Source organism: Ambystoma mexicanum, chromosome 5p, assembly GCF_040938575.1.
Source record: "Ambystoma mexicanum isolate Mex_15411 chromosome 5p, UKY_AmexF1_1, whole genome shotgun sequence".
Classification (NCBI taxonomy): domain Eukaryota; kingdom Metazoa; phylum Chordata; class Amphibia; order Caudata; family Ambystomatidae; genus Ambystoma; species Ambystoma mexicanum.
Genome location: NC_090930.1, coordinates 588,974,430 through 588,998,214, shown reverse-complemented (window position 1 = coordinate 588,998,214; position 23,785 = coordinate 588,974,430). Strand labels below are relative to the sequence as shown.

The following is a 23,785-nucleotide window of genomic DNA, read 5'->3' as shown; positions in this document are numbered from 1 at the left end:
TGGAAGACCTAGAAGACTCTGGGAGAGAAGCATTTTCAAGAGATAACCTTTTCATTTCTAGTTCATGATTCAACTCCATTTCTCTGAGTTTAAGTACTTGGTGTTTTTTGTTCAGTTTGAGCATTTAACCCTTTGAATTCCAATTCAAGCTTCATCCTATCTAGAGCAATGAATTCAGGACTGAGTGTAGGATCTGATGGGGTCCCAGTGGACAAAGGTTGAGGTTGCTGAGCAGACAAGGGAGCAGTGAGGCCTACATTTGGAGACACATCTATTTCCTCTAACTCATCAATACGAGACACATTATCATCCTCATTATTTTCCACATTTGCTGGACAGTCGGGTATTTCAGACCCCACTCCCCATACTTTGGTTCTTTAACAATTTTTCAATCAATTCAGACTTTTTGCCTTTGGCAGAGAGATTCCTTTCTCTACACAGATTTTTTAAATAATTAACAGTTAAATAAGGAGGGTCTCCTGACTGTATCTTTCCATATCAGACATGATTAATATTGCTTTTTAGTGATGTTAGCCTTGTGGTTAGTTAATCCAAGGTAATATCAGCACTCTAAGGGTAATTACTATGCTTGATCCTCACCGCTGTACACCAGTGTTAGGCAGAATTATATGCAGTACCCTTTGGGAACACCACACACAAATAAGACTACAAGTGACAGTACAAATTCACCTTTGGTGCAAGCCTGTACTACACAGTAAAAGTGGTAGCGATGGCTGAGCAGCCAGACCTATCTCAAGAGCAAATGAGCAGTATCAATAGTTACAAAAAGGAGAGCAATTGCTATGATTCAAACAAACACTGAATCAAGGTTTCTGAGTAAAAGAGTATACATGTATTTACACATCAGTTTTATAACATTTCACTAAAAAAAGCAATTATAAAATCACACTCTTAATACACCACACCACTCTCAATAGTTTCCAGACAAGTTAAGCTCACAAAATGAAGTGGGAGCAAAATGGCACTCTAGTAATGAAAAAGGAAGGGGAAGACAAGGTTAGGCAGAATTTGAGCAGCACCAACAAGTAAGTAAGCAGGGCAATCTAGAAAGAGGAACTACAGTGATGGAATCAAATCAAATAGGCTTAGGGCCAAAGTCAATAGGACAAAAGTCTTTTGCTCAAGATCACACAGTTCAGAGTAGTTCGCGGTTAAGTCTTTGCAAGAGTTCCGGACGAAGTTGGTTGGCAGAAAAGTTAGTTTAAAGAGTAGAGAAGGACAAGCCCTCGGATTGGCGAAATGTTTCACACACCTTCACAGCAGCTGGACGAAATGAACAACCGAATTTGCACAGTACCTTTAAATGGAGAAGAAGCTGTAGCTGAGGTGGGCGTTCCTGGCAGTTCCTGCAGGCTCACGGTTGCAGAAGCAACTGTCGCACTGACATGAAGTAAGAAGACTGGAGGGTCCTGCACTGCCCAGGGAAGAAACCAGCAGCAGAGCAAAGCAACAAATAAAAGGTGTGCTCCTTAAAACCCAAGCAGGGTCCGACCTTCCTGGCTTTCCGCCCACAGTAGCTCTGTACAGCAAATTCGACCAGAGGAGGAAGTCCTGGTTTGCAGTTTAGGCGAACTGGTTGGTCCCACCAGCTCAGGGGAAGAAGATTCCGGGAGGATCTTTTCTGCCGTTGGAGTACGAGGATTCGGACCTGCAGCAGGGCTTCACCGGGCGGTTCAGTCATGGTAGGGGTCCTCTTTTGTCAGCTCCTCATCAGTTCTTTCGTTCCAGTGGCGACTCTGCCTTTCCAGACCCAGAGACCTGCTTATTTCCCCCATTCACACAGCCTGGCTGTCAATCACACAGCAGGGTGGCTGTCCTGGCCGGACAGTCACCTAGCCAATCAAACAGGAGTGCGACTTGGGTTACCAAGGGTACCCATGGCAGGGGTACTAAAACCCCTTCTTCACATCCTGCCTACTCAGACTTTCAGGCACCTAAGAAGGGCTTCTGTGGAGAAGCCTGCAAAGAGACGGTGAACAAAGGACCCAAACCTTGTTTGGCGTGCAGAGAAAAACACGAGAAAGACATTTTCAAAAAGAAATGGCGAATAAACCCAGTCAGAACCATATAAAAACTTATATGGTTTAGCGGGTTTAAGTTTGAGGCTACCAAGATAGCCTAAAACAATACCAAGGTTATTTAAGATAACGACAGTACGAAAAATAGGTAGTTACCACTGCCACCAGCCAAGTCTTGATGAAAGTTTTAACCCTTACCAGTACTCCATGTAAGATGGTTTGTACTGGATCTGTGGATTTAAAAAGACTAATAAAGTCAATGGCAACTTTACATGTTCTGGGAGACAGTAGTCAGTCCCGGAAAATGGAGTCTGAGTTGGGAAGTCTAAAAGAGAACCCTGTGTCACTGCACTGATGGTGCTGTGCAACACACAGTGAAAAGATGATGCCTGTGGAGTGGGGGAGGCTCCACAGTCTATGAGCACAAACATGTTAAACACACACAGCAAAACACATGTAAGAGTGAGAAAAAAGGGCTCACACTCTTACCAGGTGAAAAAAATAAATACTAGAAATCCAGCAAAGCTGCTCAGGGAGTCAGTAGGTAAGGGAAATTAGCCATTCCTGAGAATTCTCCCTAACAGCAGCTAACAAGCATTTAGCCCCTTTGCACCTTATAGTAGGTTTAGCGTTTGAGGGTCAGCATAGGGTTTTGGACATAGGACAGCACATTTTTTACTTTGGACATCTTGACAGAGGCCTTAGTTAATTTTCTTTAGTCAGGGAAATTCCTCCTGGAGTTAAAGAAAGATAGGCTTTTCTCTAACTCATTTATTTTAATAAAGGTTTATTGCAATCAACACTATGTCACTGTGAATGAGTCTTGCTCACAATACCTCATATGAGTCAATCGGGTCATGGCTGCCTCATCCTCATTGATTGGAAAGCAGGCCATGCTGAAAAGGAACATTTGCATACATGTACTTTTTCACATAATGTGACATTGGAGCAGCTGGCAACAGAACATTATACAACTATTTACAGAAAATAACAAAACACAGAATTAAATAAGGGTCACATGAGCTGAATCTAAAGACAGATTTAATGGCTGTGTTTGTGGGAATGTTATTGTCTAAAACAGTTTCAAAGTACATCATAAGAAAAGTATGTGCATACTGTGAAATATTCTCCACAAATCTAGATGCAATTCTTTCAAACTGGATAAAATGTGTGGTTATCTAAATTAAACCTTCTACAAACTACCAATTTGTCAAATCCTTTAAGGGTGCATTTGGAGAAGTGTTACATGAACACTGACAAAGACAGAATGCTAGTGGAAGTCGCTGTGAAGGGCACCACTAATTCTAACAAAGCAAGGTGGCCAGCCAGTGTTAAAAAAAACAGTGTTCATTTTGACAAGCCAAGAGTCTGTCAAGTGTCTTTGAGAAGGGATTCAGTCACCCTAAAATCGAAAGAGGGCATTCCGCCCCCGTGTGGAAGGTAGCATTTATGCAAACATAAGATAAAATCCTAAGAAAGGGCTGTTGTCATCCTGATAAAGCCAAGAGAACTCTGAGAAAGGATGCATGATATGATATGATAGGTTATTTATAACGTGCTTAATACACATAGGTTTCTAAGTGCAGACTCAGAATCGAACCTCTGCTGGCTCTGTGTCGCTTTGCTTCCAAAGCGAGCACGTTGCACCTGTGCTATCCCCCTGAGTCCTACCAAAGCCAAGAGGCTGGTAAGGTTTTCTGTAGCGAGCTTAATTCATCAATCCTGACAAAACAATGGCTATGAAGTCTCTGCAAAGGGCTACACCCATCCTTCCAAAGCCCAAAGAGAATACAGAGTCTAAACTGTTAATGGAGCAATAACAAATCCGAGATGCAGGTGATGGCTTCAAGAAAGTGTTGTTTGATTAGAAGAATACCAAGATCCTGAGGAATACATACGAGAAATGTCATGCGCATAAGAAGAAAGCCATGCGGCTAGTCAGTGCCTTGGGAAGTCCTTTGACACATTGAAGAAGATACTGATTGGTCGAATAGCACCTTTTTTTTTTTTGATAACACATTTTATTGTATTTTCCGGTTTAACATCATAAAACATACATTCTTCTTATAAACATACAATCTGTATGACCAGTGGAGCAGTCCCTGGTCAGGTAAAAGAAAACGAGAAAGAAAAGAAGAAAGAGAAGAGAAGGAAGAGAGAAAGAAAAAGATAAAAGGGTCTTGCAGTGTCCGTTGTTTCTCACGCTACATGCCAGATTAGAGTACTTTTGCACATTGCACGTTGTGCCCCACCATCCATTGCTCAGGTTGTTGCAGTCACTGGGCCTCCTCCCATTTGTTCCATATCTTATCTGCTTTCCTCGGGCATCCCCTGGCTGCATATACTCTCCTTTCCATCGCAATGCATATGTTGACGTCCGTCACCCATTGTTCGTACTGTGGCGTAGTTTCCGAACCCCATAGTTGTGCAATGTTCCTTTTAATAATTGCCGAGGCCGTCGATAAAAGCAACTTCTCATATTTAGATGCCTCTCCCTCCTCCTCTATCCCGAGCAGGAGTAGCTTTGGGTCTCTGTGTATCGTTCTCCCCAGTACCCGTGAGAGTTCATCGCAACATTTTTGCCAGTATTGTCGTATATGGTTGCAGTCCCATAGTATGTGAAAGAAGGTTCCCTCCTCCCTCTTGCATCGGAGACAGTGTGGGTCGGATGTTTTCCCCCAGCGATATAATGCCACCCTGGGGTAGTAAATCCTATACAGAATTTTCAGTTGGACAAGTCTAAGTCTGGCCGAAATGGCCACCTCCCGAGGGTACATGAGGGCCCCCACCCAGTCCTCTGGCTGTATGAATCCTAAGTCTCTCTGCCATTTGCCCTTCAGGCTGGTTAGTTCAGTGGTGGCAAAGGAAGTGATGACATTATACATGGTGGACGTTACTCTGGCCTCTATGCTTGCCTCCACTATGTTTCTTTCGAGGGGAGTGCTTTCGGCCATGTCTTCAAGTGCCGGGAGGTGGGATTGTAGGGCATGTTGCATCTGCGCATATTGGAACCGTTTAGTGCCTGGGAGGTGAAATATGGACTCTAGGGTTTCAAAGGACACCAATTTGCTCCCTTCTACGATATCGCCCACCGTACTGATATCACGTTGTGACCATGTACGCCATCTCGGCAGTTTGTTTACCTCGGGTAGATTCCTGTTGTTCCACAGAGGCTGTAGTGGAGTGATCTTCCCCTCCCATCCCAGGAACTTGTGCGTAATCGGGCAATGTGTGATAGCATAGATTGTGGGGCTTAGTTACGAATCGCTTTGTAAAGGAGTTCAGTTGGAGGTCTAGCGCGTTCTCTGGCACTCCCCAGTCTATTGTGTAGCAACGTGGTGTCCCCGTGCAGCAAGTCGTTGACCACTGCCATTTGACTAGCCCAGTAGTAGGACTGTAGGCGGGGGAGCCCTATCCCTCCTTCCCAAATGGAGCGTTGCAGATTACCCAGCGCAATACGTGGATGCCCGTTATTCCAGAGGAGTTTCCTCAGTGTGTTGTCTATCTTTTTAAATTCTGTCGCCGGGATGTGTAGTGGGGCATTTTATAGAATGTATAGGAAGCGCAGAAGAGCCATCATTTTGAACAATGCTGCCCTTCTCAGTAGGGTCAATGGAAGGGAGACCCAGTGTCTAGCATCTTCTATGAATCTGGTTGTTATCGGGTGGAGATTGTTGGCCACGTACTTGCTCAGGTCGTTAGTGATTTGTATGCCAAGGTATTTAAACTGCTCGGTTTCTAAGCGGAAGGGACAGTTGGCTGGTGGTATAAAAGTTGTGGTGCCTATTGGGAACAGTATTGATTTGGGCCAGTTTACTCTTAGCCCGCTGAAAGTACTTTAGCTGTCCAGTATGGCTACAATCGTGGAGCAGGCTTGGTGTGGGTCTTTTAAGTAAAGAAGCAAGTCATCCGCGTACAGAGAGACCCTATACTCACGCCCGTCTTCCCACTGGATACCACACCAGGCCGGTGACGTTCTCAGTGCCTCAGCTAGCGGTTCCACAGCCAGGGCAAATATCATGGCGGATAATGGGCATCCCTGTCTAGTTCCCTTCCCGAGCTTAAAGGTGTGCGATGGCCACCCATTCACTCTCATTTGTGCCTCGGGGGATTCATATAGGAGTTGCACCCAGCTCAGAAACTGGGGACCAAACCCCATCCGGCCCATTATTTCCCAAATTGCCTCCCAGTACACCGAGTCGAAAGCCTTTTCGAAGTCAATCGCTAGTACAGCCAGGGGGCCTCTGGTGGAGTGTGCATTCTCTATTACAGTGTGTAGCCTATGAATGTTCATGCGGGTCGACCGTTTTGGCATAAATCCGCACTGGTCGGGGTGAATTAGTGTTGTGATGACCTTTTGTAAGCGGTTGGCCAGTACTTTTGCTAGTATTTTGGTCTCACTATTGATAAGTGAGATTGGTCGATATGAGCTACAGAGGTCTGGCGGTTTGTCTGCTTTAGGAATCACTATTAACGTAGCTTTCCGGAGGTCTGCCGGTAGGCGTCCTCTCTCTTTGCACTGTAGGAACATTCGCAGTAGGTGGGGGGCAATTTCATTTGTACCGAGTTTACGCCACATCTCAATCGGGAAGCCATTTGGCCCTGGTGTCTTTCCCGTCTGGAGTTCCGACATGGCTGCTATCAGTTCCTCCTCTGTGATATCTTTCTCAAGTAGAGCCTGCTGTTCAGCGCTTAGAGTGGGGAGGGCTATGTCATCTAGTAACGATCTATTGATAGGCGATGTGGGCGGCCTGTAAAGCTCCGTATAGAAGGCTGCGAAGCCCTTGGCTATGTCGTGGTCGGTCAGTAAAGGTTCAGCTCCTTCTGATCTTAACGCCCTGACCTGGCCGCTGCCTATTTCACGTTTCTCTAGCCATGCCAGCATTTTGCCAGCTTTATCACCGGTCTCGTATATTCTAGCTCTCGTCGTCATATGTGCCTGCCTAGCATTGTCTAACGCAACATTCTGTAAACGTTTTTGGGCAAGTGTTAGTGCTCGATTTGTTTCTCGCTGATCTAGTGCTAGGTGGTCGAGTTCAGCCTGGGTCACTTGTGCTTCGGCTTCTACCAATTTCTGTTGGTGTTTCGTTCGGTGTGCAGCGGACCATGCTAAGATCTCACCCCTCAGCACCGGTTTAAGTGCCTCCCACAGGGTCTCTGGATCATCTACTGATCCTGTGTTTAGCTCAAAGTAAGTTTTTGTTGCTTGTTGTATTTGCTCCAGAAAATCTGGGAGGCCTAAGTAATAGTTATTTAAGCGCCAGGAGGGGGGCGGACGTCGTCTAGTCATGTTAAGCTCGATTAGCAGGGGGGAGTTGTCTGATATGCCACGCGGCGGTAGAGTTGCCTTTGTGGCCCTATGAGCCTCCGGCCCGGGCAGAAAGAAGTAGTCTAATCATGATAAGGAGGTGTGTATCCCCGAGTGGAAGGAGTATTCCCTCGTGTCTGGGTGTAGGTCGCGCCACATGTCCTGCAGTCCCATAGCTGTGGTGAACGCTGCTAGTTTGGTGCAAACAGTGGGGTTTCTTCCTCTCAAGTGTGAGCGGTCCATCCCCACCTCCATGACTTTGTTGAAATCACCCCCAATTATCAGTAGGTCTGAATCATCTCCCGAGATCAGAGGTGTAATGTCCTGTAGCAGGGTGGTGAGCAGTGTCGGTGGCGAGTAGACCCTGAGTAGGGCTATCGTCTGGTTCCATAGTGTTCCAGTAATAAGTGTGTACCTGCCGCCAGTGTCTTGGGTCACCCGTGTCATGGTCAGGGGTAATCGTTTATGTATTAATATAAGCACCCCACGGGAGCCTGTGGTGAACCCAGCATGTATTGCAATTCTGTAGTTGGTGCGTTTGAATAGGGTACATGTAGTGCCTGCTAAGTGGGTTTCAGTTAGGAAGGCTATGTCTGGTGTGTGGCGATTTAGGAGTTGTGTGATAAGTCGTCTCTTGATTCCAACTCCCATCCCATTAACATTCCAGGTTAGGAGTCGTAGGGTCCTGGCAATAGTGTTAGTGGAGGCCATCTGGCAAAGAGTGCGGGTTGATCACTGGCTGATAGCACTGTGTGCACATGCCGTTTGCTGATAGTGTTGTGGCATAGCGTTCTAGGTTTGAACTTTGGACCCTTTTCTGAACAAAACCATTATTAAACAAACTTCCCATCCCCCACCCTATACTCCTTCTAACTCGAAGCATCTGTCGCCTGAACATTCAACGAAACAAACCTCAGCTAACCGTGGCTGAGTGCGCCCGCTAACAAATGAACAAATGAACTATCCGGGGCTGTGTCTCTATGTGTAGGCTCCGGTTGTGTCCCGGTGCGGTGTCACACCAGGGGAAGGGGGGGCTTCCATCTGGGCTGGCCGCATAGCTGTGTGCCTCTTCGCGGCTAGTCTGTATACATGTTCAGTATAAGGTTGTTATAAAGTACCTTAGGCCCCGCACGGTCGGGTCTCGAGTGTTTCTGTTCGCATCTTTTCCGGGCGTCGGTGCTGTTATCCCTTTAGTTGTGGTGCGATTCCCGGTGCAGGCGGTTGTTGATCTGGCGGTTCAGGACCCGGTCGGGCACGGGGTGTTCTGTTTCTGTTGCCTCTCGTTGCCGTCCAGTCCCCTTCGATGTGTTGTTCCGCCCATCTCCTCGCCTCTCCGGGGTCGGTGAAGTGGACTGTTGTGCCTCGATGGTAGATTTTAAGTTGGGCAGGGAACATCAGGCCATATTTCCCTTTGAGGGATTGTAGTTGTTTTTTCAGTGGGTCAAACGATTGTCTAGCCTTTTGCACTTCCCTGGTGTAATCTGGGAAAAATGCTATCTTGGATCCGTTATAGGTGAGGGTGCCTTTCGCCCTTGCGGACTGGATCAGCGCATTACGATCCCGATAGTTGAAAAGTTTGGCGATCACTGTGCGAGGCGGGGCACCCGGAATTGGACGACCCGTCGGCACTCGGTGGGCTTGTTCAATGGAAAAGAAATTGGAGAACGTATTGTCTTCAAACATGTCTGTAAGCCACTGTTCCAGAAATAGCTCCATATGTGGGCCTTCCGCTTTCTCCGGCAGCCCCAGGATCCTTACGTTATTACGCTTGGATCTGCCCTTGCTCTCATCCACTCGCTCCTCCATGGTTTTCAATCATGTTGTGACTTTAGCCAACTGCTGTTCTATGTTCCTTATTCCATCCTCCGCACCGGAAATGAGTTGTTCTGCCTCCCCGGTGCGCGATGTCAGCTTTTGGAGGTCGTGTCGCAGGAGAGAAACGTCCATGCTGATGCCATCCATTTTCTGCTCCATGGAGGCGCGCGAGTCGGCTATGGCCACCATGATGTCCTTTAGGGATATCGTGCCCTCTGTTTCCGCCATGGCATCTGCTTGGTCATGTTCTTGTTCTGGCTGGCCGTTAGCTGTTGGCGTAGTAAATTGATCTATCCTGCTCTGGGATATCAATCTTCTGGACTTGTCTTTGCCCATGTCGAATGCCAATATGTATCGCAGTCCAGACTGCTGTAGAGGGGTGGCGGCAATGCTCTTCACCAGGCTCGGCACCGGGGCAGTCCTCTGTGCCCCACTCGGCGGGGCCGTTTCTCCCCGTTCGCTGCGGTGTGTGGTGGGCGACCAGTTCGCCTCCCCAGCCAGTTCACGGGGCCTTCTCCACCGACCCTGGCCCTGCCGTGCTGCACGGGGAGTGCGGTAAGTTTCTCGCCCTCACCGGCCAGAGCCTCTCCACAGACCAGCAGCTTTGTTGATTTATGTAGGCGTAGCGAACAGGGCGTATTGCTGTGCGGTCTGCGGTGGATAGTCGCGGTTCTCCCTCAAAGCGCCTTCCCGCCGTCCCGCTTCACTCCGGTGAGCGCGGCCATCTTGATCGTGCGATGCCGCAAGCACGGCGCCTCTTTTCCGCTGCTCCGAACTCACTCAAAACGGTGCGTTTCGGCCTGGAACTTTCTCTGCGTGTGCCAGGGGCACTTGCCTTCAGGAGGGTATGTGTTTTCGGAGGATTTGCCACTCGTAGCAGGCTATTTATTCAGGCTGTTTGCTGCGGCCGTCGGAGCGCCAGGAACTCACATCCTCATCGTCCCGTTGCTGGCCACACCCCCCGTCGAATAGCACCTTTGATACGTGATGATCATCTTAATGCAATTTAAAAAGATGAGAGGACTCCAAAAAGGTTGATATGAAAAACAGAGTCTGATGGCAAGCCTCTAAGAGAATTTGAAATCCTGACAGCAAGCCAAGAGCAGGTGGCAGCACCTAAGGAGGATGTGGTCTGAAAAACCTCACCTAGGGGTATTTCTTTTCAAACAATACATTAATAAATAAATTCAACCGTTTCCTAGTTCATTTGTGGTGTCTAATGAAATGTGTGCCATAACTCATAGTCACATTGTTTCCTAAGCATTAGCAATCTCTTTGGTACAATTTGACTGCAAGTCCTTGTTTAACAGCCCAATTCTATGAATTTACACAGAGGACCTGTGTATTTAGATTAACCTTTGATGCTGCATCCAACACACTCTGAGGTCCACATCCGTGTAATCTGTCCTAACCCATGAAGGTGGTTTATGGTATGCTAGTGGGATTTATAATGCACACTGTTGCTCCCTTTTGCATGGTGTGAGATATTAACCAATTAGTCACAACATGCTTCTACGCCTCTGTACAAGCCTACTAAAGGCTTAAACAATCAGCAAGAACTCATCATACATAACCACATATATAATTAGCTAGTACATTTAACGATAAACTGGTTAAGGAGTCAGAGTGTGTTGTCCTGAAGGCCATTACAAGGAATATCTGTCTGCAGGTCCCCTTAATTGCATTCTCCTCTTCAGTAACTATCTTCATTTAATTCCTTGGAATTTATTATGCACCTTTACCAAAGTTCAAATTTTGATAAATGGTAGAAATGTGATGCTAGTGCAAAAACAGCAGGAGCATAATATAAATGCAAGATAGATGAAGAGATTATAGGAATTTAATTTAGTGAAAGGAATGGAAAGTGATGAGAGAAGGGAAACATTGGTTGCATGTTATTTCAATGAATTCAATTGCTATGCTGTAATTTACATTGTGGGTGTTACCTCAACATAAAATATCAGTCGGCCCCTTCCATGTCCCCATTCTCTGCCATAACCCCCCTGTATACCTCACTGCCCCTTTTTTACACTTTTCCCTACAAATACATATACAAATTCAAAGTAATCCAAAGTAATACCTACAAAGTAAATTACAACAAAGTAATTTACTTTATGGAAACAATGGGATACGGCAAAAGGAATAAAGAAAAGATGCACTTTCCAAGGTGTCAGAGCAAGAGGACACACCTCTCAAGAAATCTGCCTTTGAAAATTCTAAACCGTCAATCTTTACTCACAGAATATCTCAGTAATCATGATTTTTGAAAATAATGTGAAGAGATATTAGTTGAACTGTTTTTGTTAGAAGGACGCTGGTCTCGGTGGTACCGGCATTGATTCCAGGGATAAAGAAAGACAAGCGGTTCATCACAGCCAGTCCCGAGGAGAATCAATAAGAAACCAAACTGTGTTGAACGAAAAGTAGCCAACGGCTAATTTGAACTTTGAAAGAATTAAAGATACGATTGAGGAAAGAGGAGGGAAAACCAGAAACAGAGTGGGCCGACACCATGTGGGTGCTCATGCAGGAAACTATGTGCGATTACCCGAGGGTAGAAACTATCATAACAAGAAGTCCTTGGAAAGAGGCGAAGAAGAGGTCAAAGTGGTCATACAGGGTTCATGTAAAATCCTCTGTACCGTCGAAAGTCTTTGACCGGCAGATGACTGAGAAAGCTCAAGCGTATACTGTGCCAGCTGGAACGGAATGTCGGCTTGTGCTGAGAAAGTTCGAGGGTGTGCTGTGCTCCAAGGTCTTACCTTATCCCATGCTGAAAATGTGGGGAAGGGAGACCCCTGGCAATCACATCCTGATTTATTATTTGGAACACTTCTTTATTGAAACCCTATCCCACACTCTTTCTATTATTAGTTGTAAGGAATTGACAATAGGTTTTTCTTAGTATAGGCCGTTTTATTTTGACACAAGGCCACTAGGACTGCCTTATTTTTCATTTAATGGTCGACGCGTGAGCCCATCTTAAATTTAGGTTCAGCTTAGGTGTTTTCCACCCGGAATTCACTGTTCAATAAACATCCTAGAACTGTGATCACTTGTGTCTGTCTTTACAGTTGCCACCATGAGTTTCTTACAGCTGGAAACAAGGAGAGAAGAGGGCTAATGAGGAAACCTATGAAAAGAAAAATAAGTTGTTCTAAAAGAAAGTGTTGAACTAAATGTCAACAATCTAACCAACATTGATGAAACAACATTTTGCTGTGGAATTAAAGCACATAGGAAACATTCAACTGGCCAATTTTATTTTGCAATATTCTATCCCATGGATATTTATTACCATATGTACTAAAGTCAACAAAGTAATTGATTCTTTTATAAATGTTACGCTTTTTATGTTGCTTCTTACATAACTTTTGAAATGAAAAATAATGTAAGACATGTGTTAATAAGGAGTACAATATTGAAAGGTAGCTAAACATTTTTAATTTCTTTCTTCCTCTTAGCTTGGACAAGCTTTTAGGGGCCATCACTACAGCAGCAGAAAGAAACAACAGAGAACGTTTTTTCCCAATAGTCGAAGGGCTGGAAAGTCATGACGCTTTGCAGTTGCAGGTGAGTTTCTCTGCATACCTGATAAGTATACATACATTTTGTGATGTGATATATTTGTGTGAGTTATGCATACTTTATTCAAAATATGCTAATCGCTGAAAAGCTGTGCACCACTGCTTTTTTGTGCAGATGAAGACAGTATTTGTGGCATTTGTTTAGGGACAATGAAATTGCACATACACAAACTCTGCTGTGAACACGTTTGCGCAGAAGTAACATTGTTCACGGCTATTTCAGACAAAGACCGTTTATAAGGAAATATAGAGTAAAAGTGGTGCCTGTGTGTGATCTCCTATTTTTCAACCTGCACATTGATCTGGTAATCCTGTGTTTAAATATGTGTATATCTTTATGGAAATATGTTATGCATTTTTATGTAGCTGGACATAGATTATGAAGCATAGCTTAAAATATGTTTGTGTTATTTTATTGTAGCCCATAGACCCACGGGGCCTGGTTAGTAAGGCTATTTGCTTGTCCCTAAAAATAGAAACGCAGAAACTAGGGTAATAAGGCATTTTAATAAATGTGTAGTGTGTTTATTTAAATGTGTCCTGTGTGTGTCTTGTTTGTTTGTTTCTTTATTTATTCATACCGCGCGCCAAACCCTGAGGTAACTGGGCACCGGAGACTTAGAGCAGGTTACAACATATTATAGACATACAAAATAATAAGAATAAGTGCACATGATCGGGTTACATGGTGGTCAAGGGGCGGGTTGTTGAGTTGAGTTGTTAGAACTGGATAGAATCTTAAATGAAAAGAACAATAGGACAGATCTCCCCGACCCAAGAATCAGCTGGTCAGGAGAGAGAAGAACCCAAAGAGGTTTTGAAAAGAAAAAAAAAAAAACAGTTATAAAAGACAGGTGGAGAGTGAGAGAAAGGAGAAAGAAGCAAATAGAGACTTTCCTTCGGGGGAGGCTGCTACCTAGAGTGGCCCCACAGGTCATAAATCGATTTACTGGTGCCATCTGTGTGTGGGGAGTGCCCCAGAAGAGGAATCCAAAGGGGGGGCAGAGTTGCTAATGTCAGGGGCAGATCAGCCACCCCAGTGCCACGGCTGATGTCAGCCCATCCGGGGGCCAGGTCGGACAGGCCCTGCAGTATCCTGGGCCCAGGCAGTGTGGCAGGTGCTGCCTGGGTTGAAGAAAGAACAGCCCAGGCCGGGCTGCGTGTAGGGGTGGCCCAGACCAGGCTAAAAACCTTGGTGTCATCTTCGGCTCCACACTCTCGTTCTCTTCTCACATCTCTGACGTCTCCAGAAGTCACCAGCTGCACCTCCTCAGAGGTATTTGTAGTAACTAGGTATCTGAAACAACACCCAGACCAGCAGGTTAGTTACAAGTAGGTTTATTGTAGTATAGTTGCCAGGAACAACATTGGCATGTCCCCTGAAGCCAGCATATCTCCAACTGTAAAACATAGAACCCCAGCTTCAGAGCATAACTCCACACTCCACTCACTCTGACATCACCACATTAAATGTAGCAGTGATGTCACCACCTCACCTCAGACACACATTACAACACCACTCCCTCCTTTCATTTCTTGCACACAAAGAAATTCCACTAAAAACCACCACCAAACAAACCCCTACATACACGTGTGGCCAGCATGTAATGCACCAACTAACCAGACTCCACTGGTGACAAGAAAACTGCCACCCGCAGCTCATCTATAACCCTCAACACTCCAACATTATGACACTAGGGAAATGTGCTTAACCACGAAACCATGGGACAAACAATACCTACATGGCACCCCAAGAAATACCCTATCTAACTGTGCCACCAACAAATTGGACAACATAACAACCCGTGTCAAAACAAGACACCCAAATCCAACTCCAATTCCACTCCTCCCTCTATAAACACAACAGATGAGGAACCCAACACAATCTAATAAGGGCTAACTCCTCCCATAAACAGAACTGGAAAATACCCTCGAGAAACGAAAACAATAAACTAAGCACTTCCACCTGTTCCAAGCTTCCCCTTGGAACCTAGGTCCTGCCACGACCCAGCGTCCACACAGATAAACTACCTAACACTCCGTAAACAAACAACCTTCCACCCTAGTCTGCCCCCTAGGACACCAAGGCTGCCACCCCCGGGTACGAACCCAGCTCAACAAGAGCAACAACAAGCACACCTTCCTAGATCAGTCCACAACAGCACCCCCACAGGGCACCCGAACACCACAAGAACACTTTGGAAAAACAACCACCCTAAACCAACCCAACACAACTATACCTCAACCTAGGACCCCGAGTCCAGCCAACTGCACAACCGCAGCACACTCACTAACACCACGGACCCCTGGCCCAGCCAACTGCACAACCGCAGCACACTCACTAACACCACGGACCCCTGGTCCAGCCAACTGCACAACCGCAGCACACTCTCTAACACACCATGGACCCCTGGGCCAGCCAACTGCAAAACCGCAGCACACCCACTAACACCATGGACCCCTGGTTCAGCCAACTGCACCAACGCAGCACACTCATTAACATCATGGACCCCTGATCCAGCCAACTGCACAACCGCAGCACACCACACACACACAATGGACCCCTAGTCCAGCCAAATGCAAAAACTGCAGGACACTACACCATGAGTGCCCTCCACCTGCACCCCCGCAGGACGCCACTCTATTAATAAGACCCCCAATCCTTAACTAACAGCAGGATACCACACAACTTACAATTGAACCACCCAAATAGCACTAGGTTGCTATTGGGACACCAATTGAGGCACACCACAAGCAATGGTGCAAATGTGGGCTTTTCCGCCATCTTGGATTTGCTAAGCCCACAGCACCAAATGTTGCAGCATAAAAGTCCAAACGTGGGTCAGGACACCCAACAACATGCCAGCATAAATAACTGATGGGACTAAATAGATGGGGTGAGGAAGGGAAGGGGCAACGCCGGTGCCGGAGGGAATACAATTTGTAATTAAATATAGGGCTGTGTTATGGCCCTCCCAAGTGTTGTTGCCCTTTTATTGTGGGGTGTCCCTCCCATGTGTATTGCACTTTTAAGATGGGCCATGGTCCTCATGTGCTGGGCATGGTCCGTCCTGCTCCATCTAAAACCGGGTGTTCCCTGGCAACCCCCTGAGGCACTGGACCTCCGTGGTGCTGGTTTCCTATAGCACCCACAGGGGGCTGGCTTGATGCCAATGGCCGGCCCCTACAACAATGGCGACGAGGAGTACGAATCCATGCATTGTTGTGCGGCCGCCTGGTTGTCTACTATGTCCTGTTTAGACAAATGAAGCAAGGCAGAAATGGTGTGGCCATCGCCGGCGTCCCCACCCTACACAGATGCAGGAAACATTTGTATAAAAGGAGGAGGGAAAAAGGGGAAGGCAGCATCCAGCACAGTGCTAAAATGAGGGAGTGAGCTTCCTCCCGCTCGGGGAAATGAGGCAGCCTCCATTGCCGTGAGAAAGGAGGAAAGAGCTGTCCCCGCTGGGGGAGAGAATGCAGCATCCATTGTTGTGAAGAGGGTAAGGCAATACGTATTTCACCCTGCGGGCTACCCTTGCCCCGGCCGCAGCCCTCATTCAGGAGGGTGCTCGTGTGGCCGGTATCAGAATGAGCCCACAGCACCCTGTGGAATCTGCTGCAAAAAAAAAGGGTGAAGACCCCAAGCGGCTCCTACCACACTGTTGAGGGAGAGTAGCATTCTCGCAGTGCTGACGTGATGAAAATAGCTATAGGGGAGAAGAGGAGATGGTGAGTGCCCCTCCTGCAAGATGCAGGGTCCGCCTGAATGCTGCTACACTGCTGGTGCACTCATAGTAAACCCGGGCCATCCGTTGGTGAAGACTTCAGCGCTCCTGTCATCGGAGCGGATGTGGAAGGAGACATCCCAAGCCCCCTCCGGCGGTGAAATAGACAAAGCTCCCTGTGGGAGCAGAGACTGCAAGATCCCGGGCTCTGGCGGCGTAAATAATGTATGCTCCGGTTAGCTGCCCTCATGTGTTGATACTGCAGACAGCACTCTGATGATCCAGTAACCCCTCCAGCAGCAACCTGGGTCAGCTGATGGTGAAAGGCATGATGCTCCGGTATCGGAGTTGAGCATGAAAGGCCCACTGCACAGAAAGTGACCCTGGGCCGGGTGGTGGAAGCAGATGGTTGCTGCATGCTGGAGCAAGAAAATAAAAATGCAAAAGGCCCTCTCCAGATCCTGGGGCCATCGGCAGTTTCCAGCAGCTCCACTTCCGATCATGTGAGAAATCCAACAATGAAAGTAACATAAACCCGGTCCCCGGAGGCGGTGATGGAAATGGCAATGTGCTGTGCTGGCACAAGGAATCTTGATGACCCCCTGCAGATCCTGTGCCGCACTGTGGTGAATTTTAATGCGCCCCATGTTGGAGCAAGAAGGAGATGGGCCCCCTCCAGATCCCAGGCCCGCAGTGAAATAAAGTACTCCCTGGGGGGAGGTGTAGTGCTTCCATGTTGGTGCTATAAAGAAAAATAGACATTTGGCCCCACAGTGATCCTGGGCCCCTGTGCGGTGGTAGACAAAAGTGAACACCAGCAGATGGAGTGTCTGAAGTGTGCTCAGAAGCAGAGCATGATCAATGAAATAAAAAAAGATGCCTACTGTGATGAAGGCTGTGTGGTCACAGGCTGAAGACTGCAGAAAGAAATAATATCGCACAAGGCCAGGGGTGTTCCTTCTACACTCGGTACAGCAACAAGTAAGTGCAAGTCTGCATGGAGAAATGCTGCCTCAAAAGCGCTCCTGGGTGACCCAGTGTCGAGATCTCTCACACAGCCCAGTGTGCCTCACACCTGCACCTCATGCTGTGCAATGACACAAGTCGGTGGCGCTGAAAGGAAAATAGCGGTTAGGACCTGACATCCTGCCACCAGTGTCACCTTGCCAGCCTAGCAAGTGGCCTCATCGGCCTGCCACTGGTGTGTGCCCTCTACTGCTGGCAGAGCAATGTCAACTACCCCTGACTGGGGTGAGCCAAATGAAGATGTGACCATACCACCCTGCCACCGGTGACACCCTGCCCCAGTGTTACCCTGCCACGAGTGGGCACACTCTGCTAATGGCAGCATCCTGCCGACACTCCTGCCTGGGGGGGAGAACTGTGCAAGTGGCCTCATCGGCCTGCCGCTGGTGTGCACCCTGCCGGGCCCGCCATCCATGGAACAGGCCAATTTGGCCCTCAGTGTGATTCCTGCCACCACCGAGCTGGTACATCAACAGACAGATCGTCCGGCATGAAAGAAAGGAAGATGGATCTGGCCAGGAGTGCTTCGGCCCCATCAGCAGTAGTGACTCCTGCCTGGGGAGGGTAAATAGTGGCCCAACCCACTGCCTAAAAGGAGTGCTATGAGCGAGCGAGGGTTGTAGCTCAGTACGAGCTCTCGGGTGCCCTCCTGTCACACGACAGTGAAGAGACACTCCTACCCGGTGGGCGTATAGCCATGGAAGACGGGAGTGAATAACAGGCTACCACCCCTGCCCTGTTGACATCATGTGGTGCAGCTTGGATGCCCTGCTACCTGTGTCTCGCTAACTGCCCAAAGTCAACGGACAGACTGAGCCTGGCACAGTTGGGATGCCCTGCTATCCGCCTCTCGCCGCCTGCCCCCGCATCAAGGGACTAAGCCGACGTGGTCCCTGATCTCCCCAGGTGTGGCTTTACAGGCCTTTGAACTGTAACATCAACAGACCTGGACCTGTGGAAGTGACTATCCTGAACATACGCTAGAGCCAAGTGAACTGGTCTCCTGCAGTCCTGCGAGTGCTCAGCGAAGACTGAGTGGACATGTGTGTAAATGCTGACGGTCTGCATGGAAATTATGTGCTTAAAGTGGTCCCAGTTAAATGGACGTGAAGCGCTGTTCCCGTAGGTTTGTAGGCACGCTTTAAATGGTGCCAGCAGCGAGCAATGGCATCATTCAGTGGTGGAAGTTCCACTGACCATAGGTTAATAAAGGGTTTTGTGACATGGGGTCGAACTGTCAACATTTCACAGGTGGTTCGCCAACCGTGACTGTCCCCTCCTGGTTATGTGTAGATTGTGCTGATATGTATTGTATGTCTATAACTGTGAGCCACGCGTGTGTAGCAGTGGCAGTTCCTATTTGTTGTCGGTCCTATGCTTCTGATGTAGGCCAAGTATTGCTGTTCTGTAACGGGGGTAGGGAAACCTTTGTGTTTCAGTAACCGTTGTTTGTTATGAAAAAGGAGGAGTGTTGTGTTGTGGCCCTCCCAATTGTGTTGCCCTTTTAATGTGAGTTGTCCCTCTCATGTGTATTGCCCTTTTAAGATGGGCAATGACTGTGTCATGGCCCAAGCAAATAAAAGGAGCCTCTGCAGGCACATGCGTTAGAACGGCTGCAGACTCCCAAAGAGGAATGCCTGAGTCCGTCTCTCATTTAGGCCTGCAGGCCCACACAGGTAAGCACTGGCCTGCAGGCCATGGTGCCCTCTTGCCAGCAAGGTGGCCAGGGTCGGTATGTGCTGGGCATGGTCCGTTCTGCTCAATCTAAGACCGTGTGTTCCCTGGCAACCCCCTCAGGCACTGGGCCTCTGTGGTGCTGGTGTCCTATAGCACCCACAGGGGGCCGGCTTGATGCCAATGGCTGGCCCCCACAACAGGCTGCATCCCAGGTTACATAAAGACAGAGAGTATTGAGCTCACCAGTGTCCTTATATTTCCTAGTATCCCCTTACTCCCTAGCAATTCTCCTTGGTTTTTTTTGGTGTAGTAGAGTAGTCTTTTAGGGAAGGCTACTTACACCAAAAATAAAAATAAAATGGTCAATCAGGAAGGAATTTTGGGTTTGATACATACTATTCACTTGCAAGCCTGAAATGGCAAATACAATATGACACAGTTCATGAGAGGCAGACAAACGCATGTTAAAAAAATACATGTAACAACATTGGCAGAGACACTGCGTTGAGGACTTAAGCTGTGCATTCGTACAGACAGTAGTGTGCATTATTAAAGTGTGGGTTTTGATAGCCAAGTATGGAAAGGAACTGTGCCAGTTCACATCATGCAGTGTTTTATTGCACGCATCGCATGATTTAAAATGCACAATGTGGGTCGCTGCCTTCTTCACTCTTTGCAGACTGACAAAGACATTTGGCCAATATTCTCTGACAATTTTCTCTCCAAGTATCAATTAATATGTACACAGTGCACATTATACCACACATGAACTGATCGACATGATCCTGAAAAAAAAAACGGAGGCAATGTTTTCGGATATATGATTTTCTTTTCCCCCTGAAGTGAATCTTAATAGAGGGATAAACTCAAGCCCTGGATCCCTTTTGCGGATAAAATAATGATTGAGTGCATGGCTTTTCCCCTTGGAGGTTAAGGCCATTTGACAGGGATAGGTTTGTAATCTTTACAAGCCAATATGAAAAGCTGGTTCAATGATCGAGGTGCTGCATGCATGCTTATTTTCTTCAGGGTTGAAGGTCAAGGTACAAGGTCATATCTTCTCCCGTTTGCATACATAACAGTCCGAGGACAAGCTTTATTGATATTATAACCTGAACTATCTTATCCACTTCCATTAAAAAAAACTAACGTTTTGTTTGCTATTTTTAAGTAGCCATTTATATTATATAATAATTTCATTTTTCATTAACTTTATTTGGAATAATACCTTAGGGGCCTGATTCACTGATGCGTTCAAAAATGGCATCCCATTGAAAATGCTCTGTGAATCAGACACTAAGGGCCTGATTCATTAAATATGTGTCCGCTTCAAAGTGAATTTGCACTGCTGAAAAGTGACTTTGCAGTGGCGACACAACCCTGATTCATGGATCTGTGTAAAGTGTATTTTTGCCGTGCAAAGTCCATGCAAAGTCATTTTGAACTGCAAAAATGACCGTGCGCTGACTTTGTCCAGACTTTGCACTGCAAAACTCCACTTTGCACAGTTCCATGAATCAGGGTTTGTGTCGGCAGTGCACAGTCACTTTTCAGCAGTGCAAATTCACTTTGAACCCGGCACATTTTCCATGAATCGGGCCCCAAATGTTTACATCATAAACAGTCACACAATAAATAAAAACAAAGAAGTAATCCCTTGCTTTTATCACAACACGGCTCCAAATATTAAAAGCACACATTGTAAAACAGCCTCTAAATAAAATAACAGTAAGTGTTATGGATAACGCCATGTCATCTTTCCTCCTCAAGGCCTAGCAGCATTAACCAGAGTAAAGGGCAAATGTAAAACCAGCAAACTTTCTCAATCAGAAAATGCAGCACTCTAAAGAGCACAATACCAAAATAAAACATAATATACAAGCTAATCGACATAACACGGCAAATCAAATTCTTCCTCAGTCGAATTGCCATTACCATGTTCAGCAGCATGAGTCCTTTGATCGGCACGAGTTGAAAATGTGAAAATATGAAAACAGCACAAACAGATCAAACTGCAGACAAAACATAATCATTTTAAAAACAGTCGCATACTAGTAATAAAAGCTTACTGTAAGCACCACTTCATATCACATGTGCTTATAAGTGCAGGGATAAAACCACCAGAAGTAATAGGCCACTCGCCAATAATACTGAACATACTAAAACACTACCTAAGAGCCCATTATATGATACATGCCACACCCGCTATAAGTTTTGAGAGATTTGGGTCCACAATGTCACTGGACTAAAATATGGAATTTTGTCTCCCCCTATTTTTTAAATAAAAAGTCTTCATTTCTGACAACAAACGCCTTTTTTTATACTAGGTTATTAAATGACATGCTATGTGTAAAGCCATTTTTGTAAACTTAAATACTATAGGAAAGGCAGCATTCCACATAGAAAAGTCTTCTCATTCGTGGTCGTAAGCGCGTCAGTCGTCATGGTAATCTGAGTTATTTATTTTAAGGCAGTGCCAGCAAAAGTTGTTTAAAGTTTAAAGTGGTGGTTTGCACATATTGTCCATCTGTTATCGTCAATGAATGTGGCAAGCAAGCCCGAAGCTACTTGGGTAATTTGAAACTGGAATTTAAAGCAGAAAATTGCAGTATTTTAAAACAGGTTTTTAAAATATATTTTTGAGGTAGAATGACCCCATTATACCTAAAAGAAAATATATTTTAAAAACCTGTTTTAAAATACTGCAATTTTCAGCTTAAAATTTCAGTTTCAATGGATAAAAAGTAATGTAATGTGTTCACAAATCTGTTAAGGAACACATTAAACAGCACAAAATTTCAAATGCCATGTCACCAACAGTACAAAGGAGGGTTTCACTCCAGCAAATCACGAGCATGATGATAGGACATATACATACTGGGTGTACACTAGACAAATGGAGATTAGTGCCCGATTATCAAAATAGCTTGATGCAACCAGACAGCATTGCGTAGGCTGCTGGTCACATGATCAGGCCCCGTCAGTTAGCTGCTCCACCCACCATCAGGTTTCACACCTAGACAGTTTTTGTGCCTTCCAGACAGCCTCTTCTTCTTTGCAGTTGGTGAGAAGGTACAAGTGGATCTTTGTCACTTGACCTAAGCCCCACATACCTGCTTAGCTCTGCCCCTTCCTTTCCTTTCTTAAATGATAGATCAATGTTGTCTCACACATGGGCATAAAGAATGAAGGGCACATGAAGAAAAGGGTGTTCCTGATTGCACCTGCTCCTTTATCATCAGGTAAGCTCCCTTAAATGTGTTTCACCCCTTTTCCTACCTGCCCATTCCTACCAAAAACACTAATACCACATCACAGCAAACTCAACCATGTCACCATAGACCCCATTAGTACTCCCTCATCCACTACTACATGAATACTGATATTCGCCAATGTCCGCTCAGCAACCATGTACCAGACATTGCTAATGTAATCCCCACACATGACTTGGACATCATCTTCATTACTGAGACCTGGATCATACGCATCCTAGATGTCCTGATAACGAACGGCTACAGAATTCTGCAACAAGACCATCCAAACAAGATCAGCAGAGGCTTCACCATCATTCACAAGGCATCATGGCCATGTCATTACCACCATTGGCTCTTTCAAAAATCGTTCCTGGCACTTCTCTCTCCCCATCGGACACAGCCACTGTTCACCTCATCTACAGACCACCCAAGCCCAACACCTCTTTCATTGAAGACTTCACAGACTTGCTAATCACCATACCTCTCGAGCATGCTAACATCTTCCTCAGCGACTTTAACATCCCCGGCAACCTAGCAACCAAGTCTATGAAGGTAGATCTCTGCTGCCTACTGGACACTCTGAACCTCATACAGCACACAAAAGACCCAACTCACAGGGATGGTAATACCCTCAACCTCATCATTACCACCCAGCACACCATCCTCCACTGAACTCCAATACTGCTTGACAGGTCAGACCATCTCGCAATCCCCTTTGATTTTAGTCACACCACACCTGTCAAGCAAACCCACTGGAAACCCATCAAACAAGCATTCAGATTATTCAAGAAAGTCCCAATGGAGGCTCTCACAGAAGACCTCACCAAACTCCACTTCACATGTTCTGATCTACCTCTGACCAACTAGGACTGTGCCTTGCTTCTCCAAAAACTCTACACCACTGTCACAAACAACATCAACCACCATGCCCAGTGAAACAACCCACCGACAAGCGTAATCCTTCCACACCCTGGTACACTCAAGAACTCATCTTTAACAAACTAGCCATTAGAAATAAAGACAAGGCTTGGGGATAATCCTACAGCACATCTAACTTTGGCCTACCCAAGGAGCTCATTGCTACATACAGACCACTGATCACCACTGCCAAAGCCAATTGTTACGAAATCACCAAGGCTAACAATGAAAGTGGAGCCCTCTTCAAAGACATCAAGCACAGCATAAACCCTCTACCTGACACACCCATCCTGCATTCTATCTAAAAGTCCACCGCCATCAACCTTTTCTTCATCAACAAGATCAGTATCATCTGCCAATGCATAGACCTCAACACTACAACTGGCAGCACGCTACACATCCCATCTCACAAAAGCACAACAACCTGGACAAC

General features: G+C 46.4%; 1 protein-coding gene across 4 annotated transcripts in view; it reads left to right on the top strand.

Moving 5' to 3' along the window:
• Window positions 1-23,785, top strand: part of DIAPH2 (diaphanous related formin 2) — a 5,141,990-nt gene that overhangs the window by 1,533,434 nt on the left and 3,584,771 nt on the right. For all 4 annotated transcript variants that reach the window (XM_069612994.1, XM_069612992.1, XM_069612991.1 and 1 more), the window contains one exon: window positions 12,627-12,735. In XM_069612994.1, coding sequence (XP_069469095.1) covers window positions 12,627-12,735 — 109 coding nt within the window. The remainder of the gene's footprint in view (window positions 1-12,626; window positions 12,736-23,785) is intronic.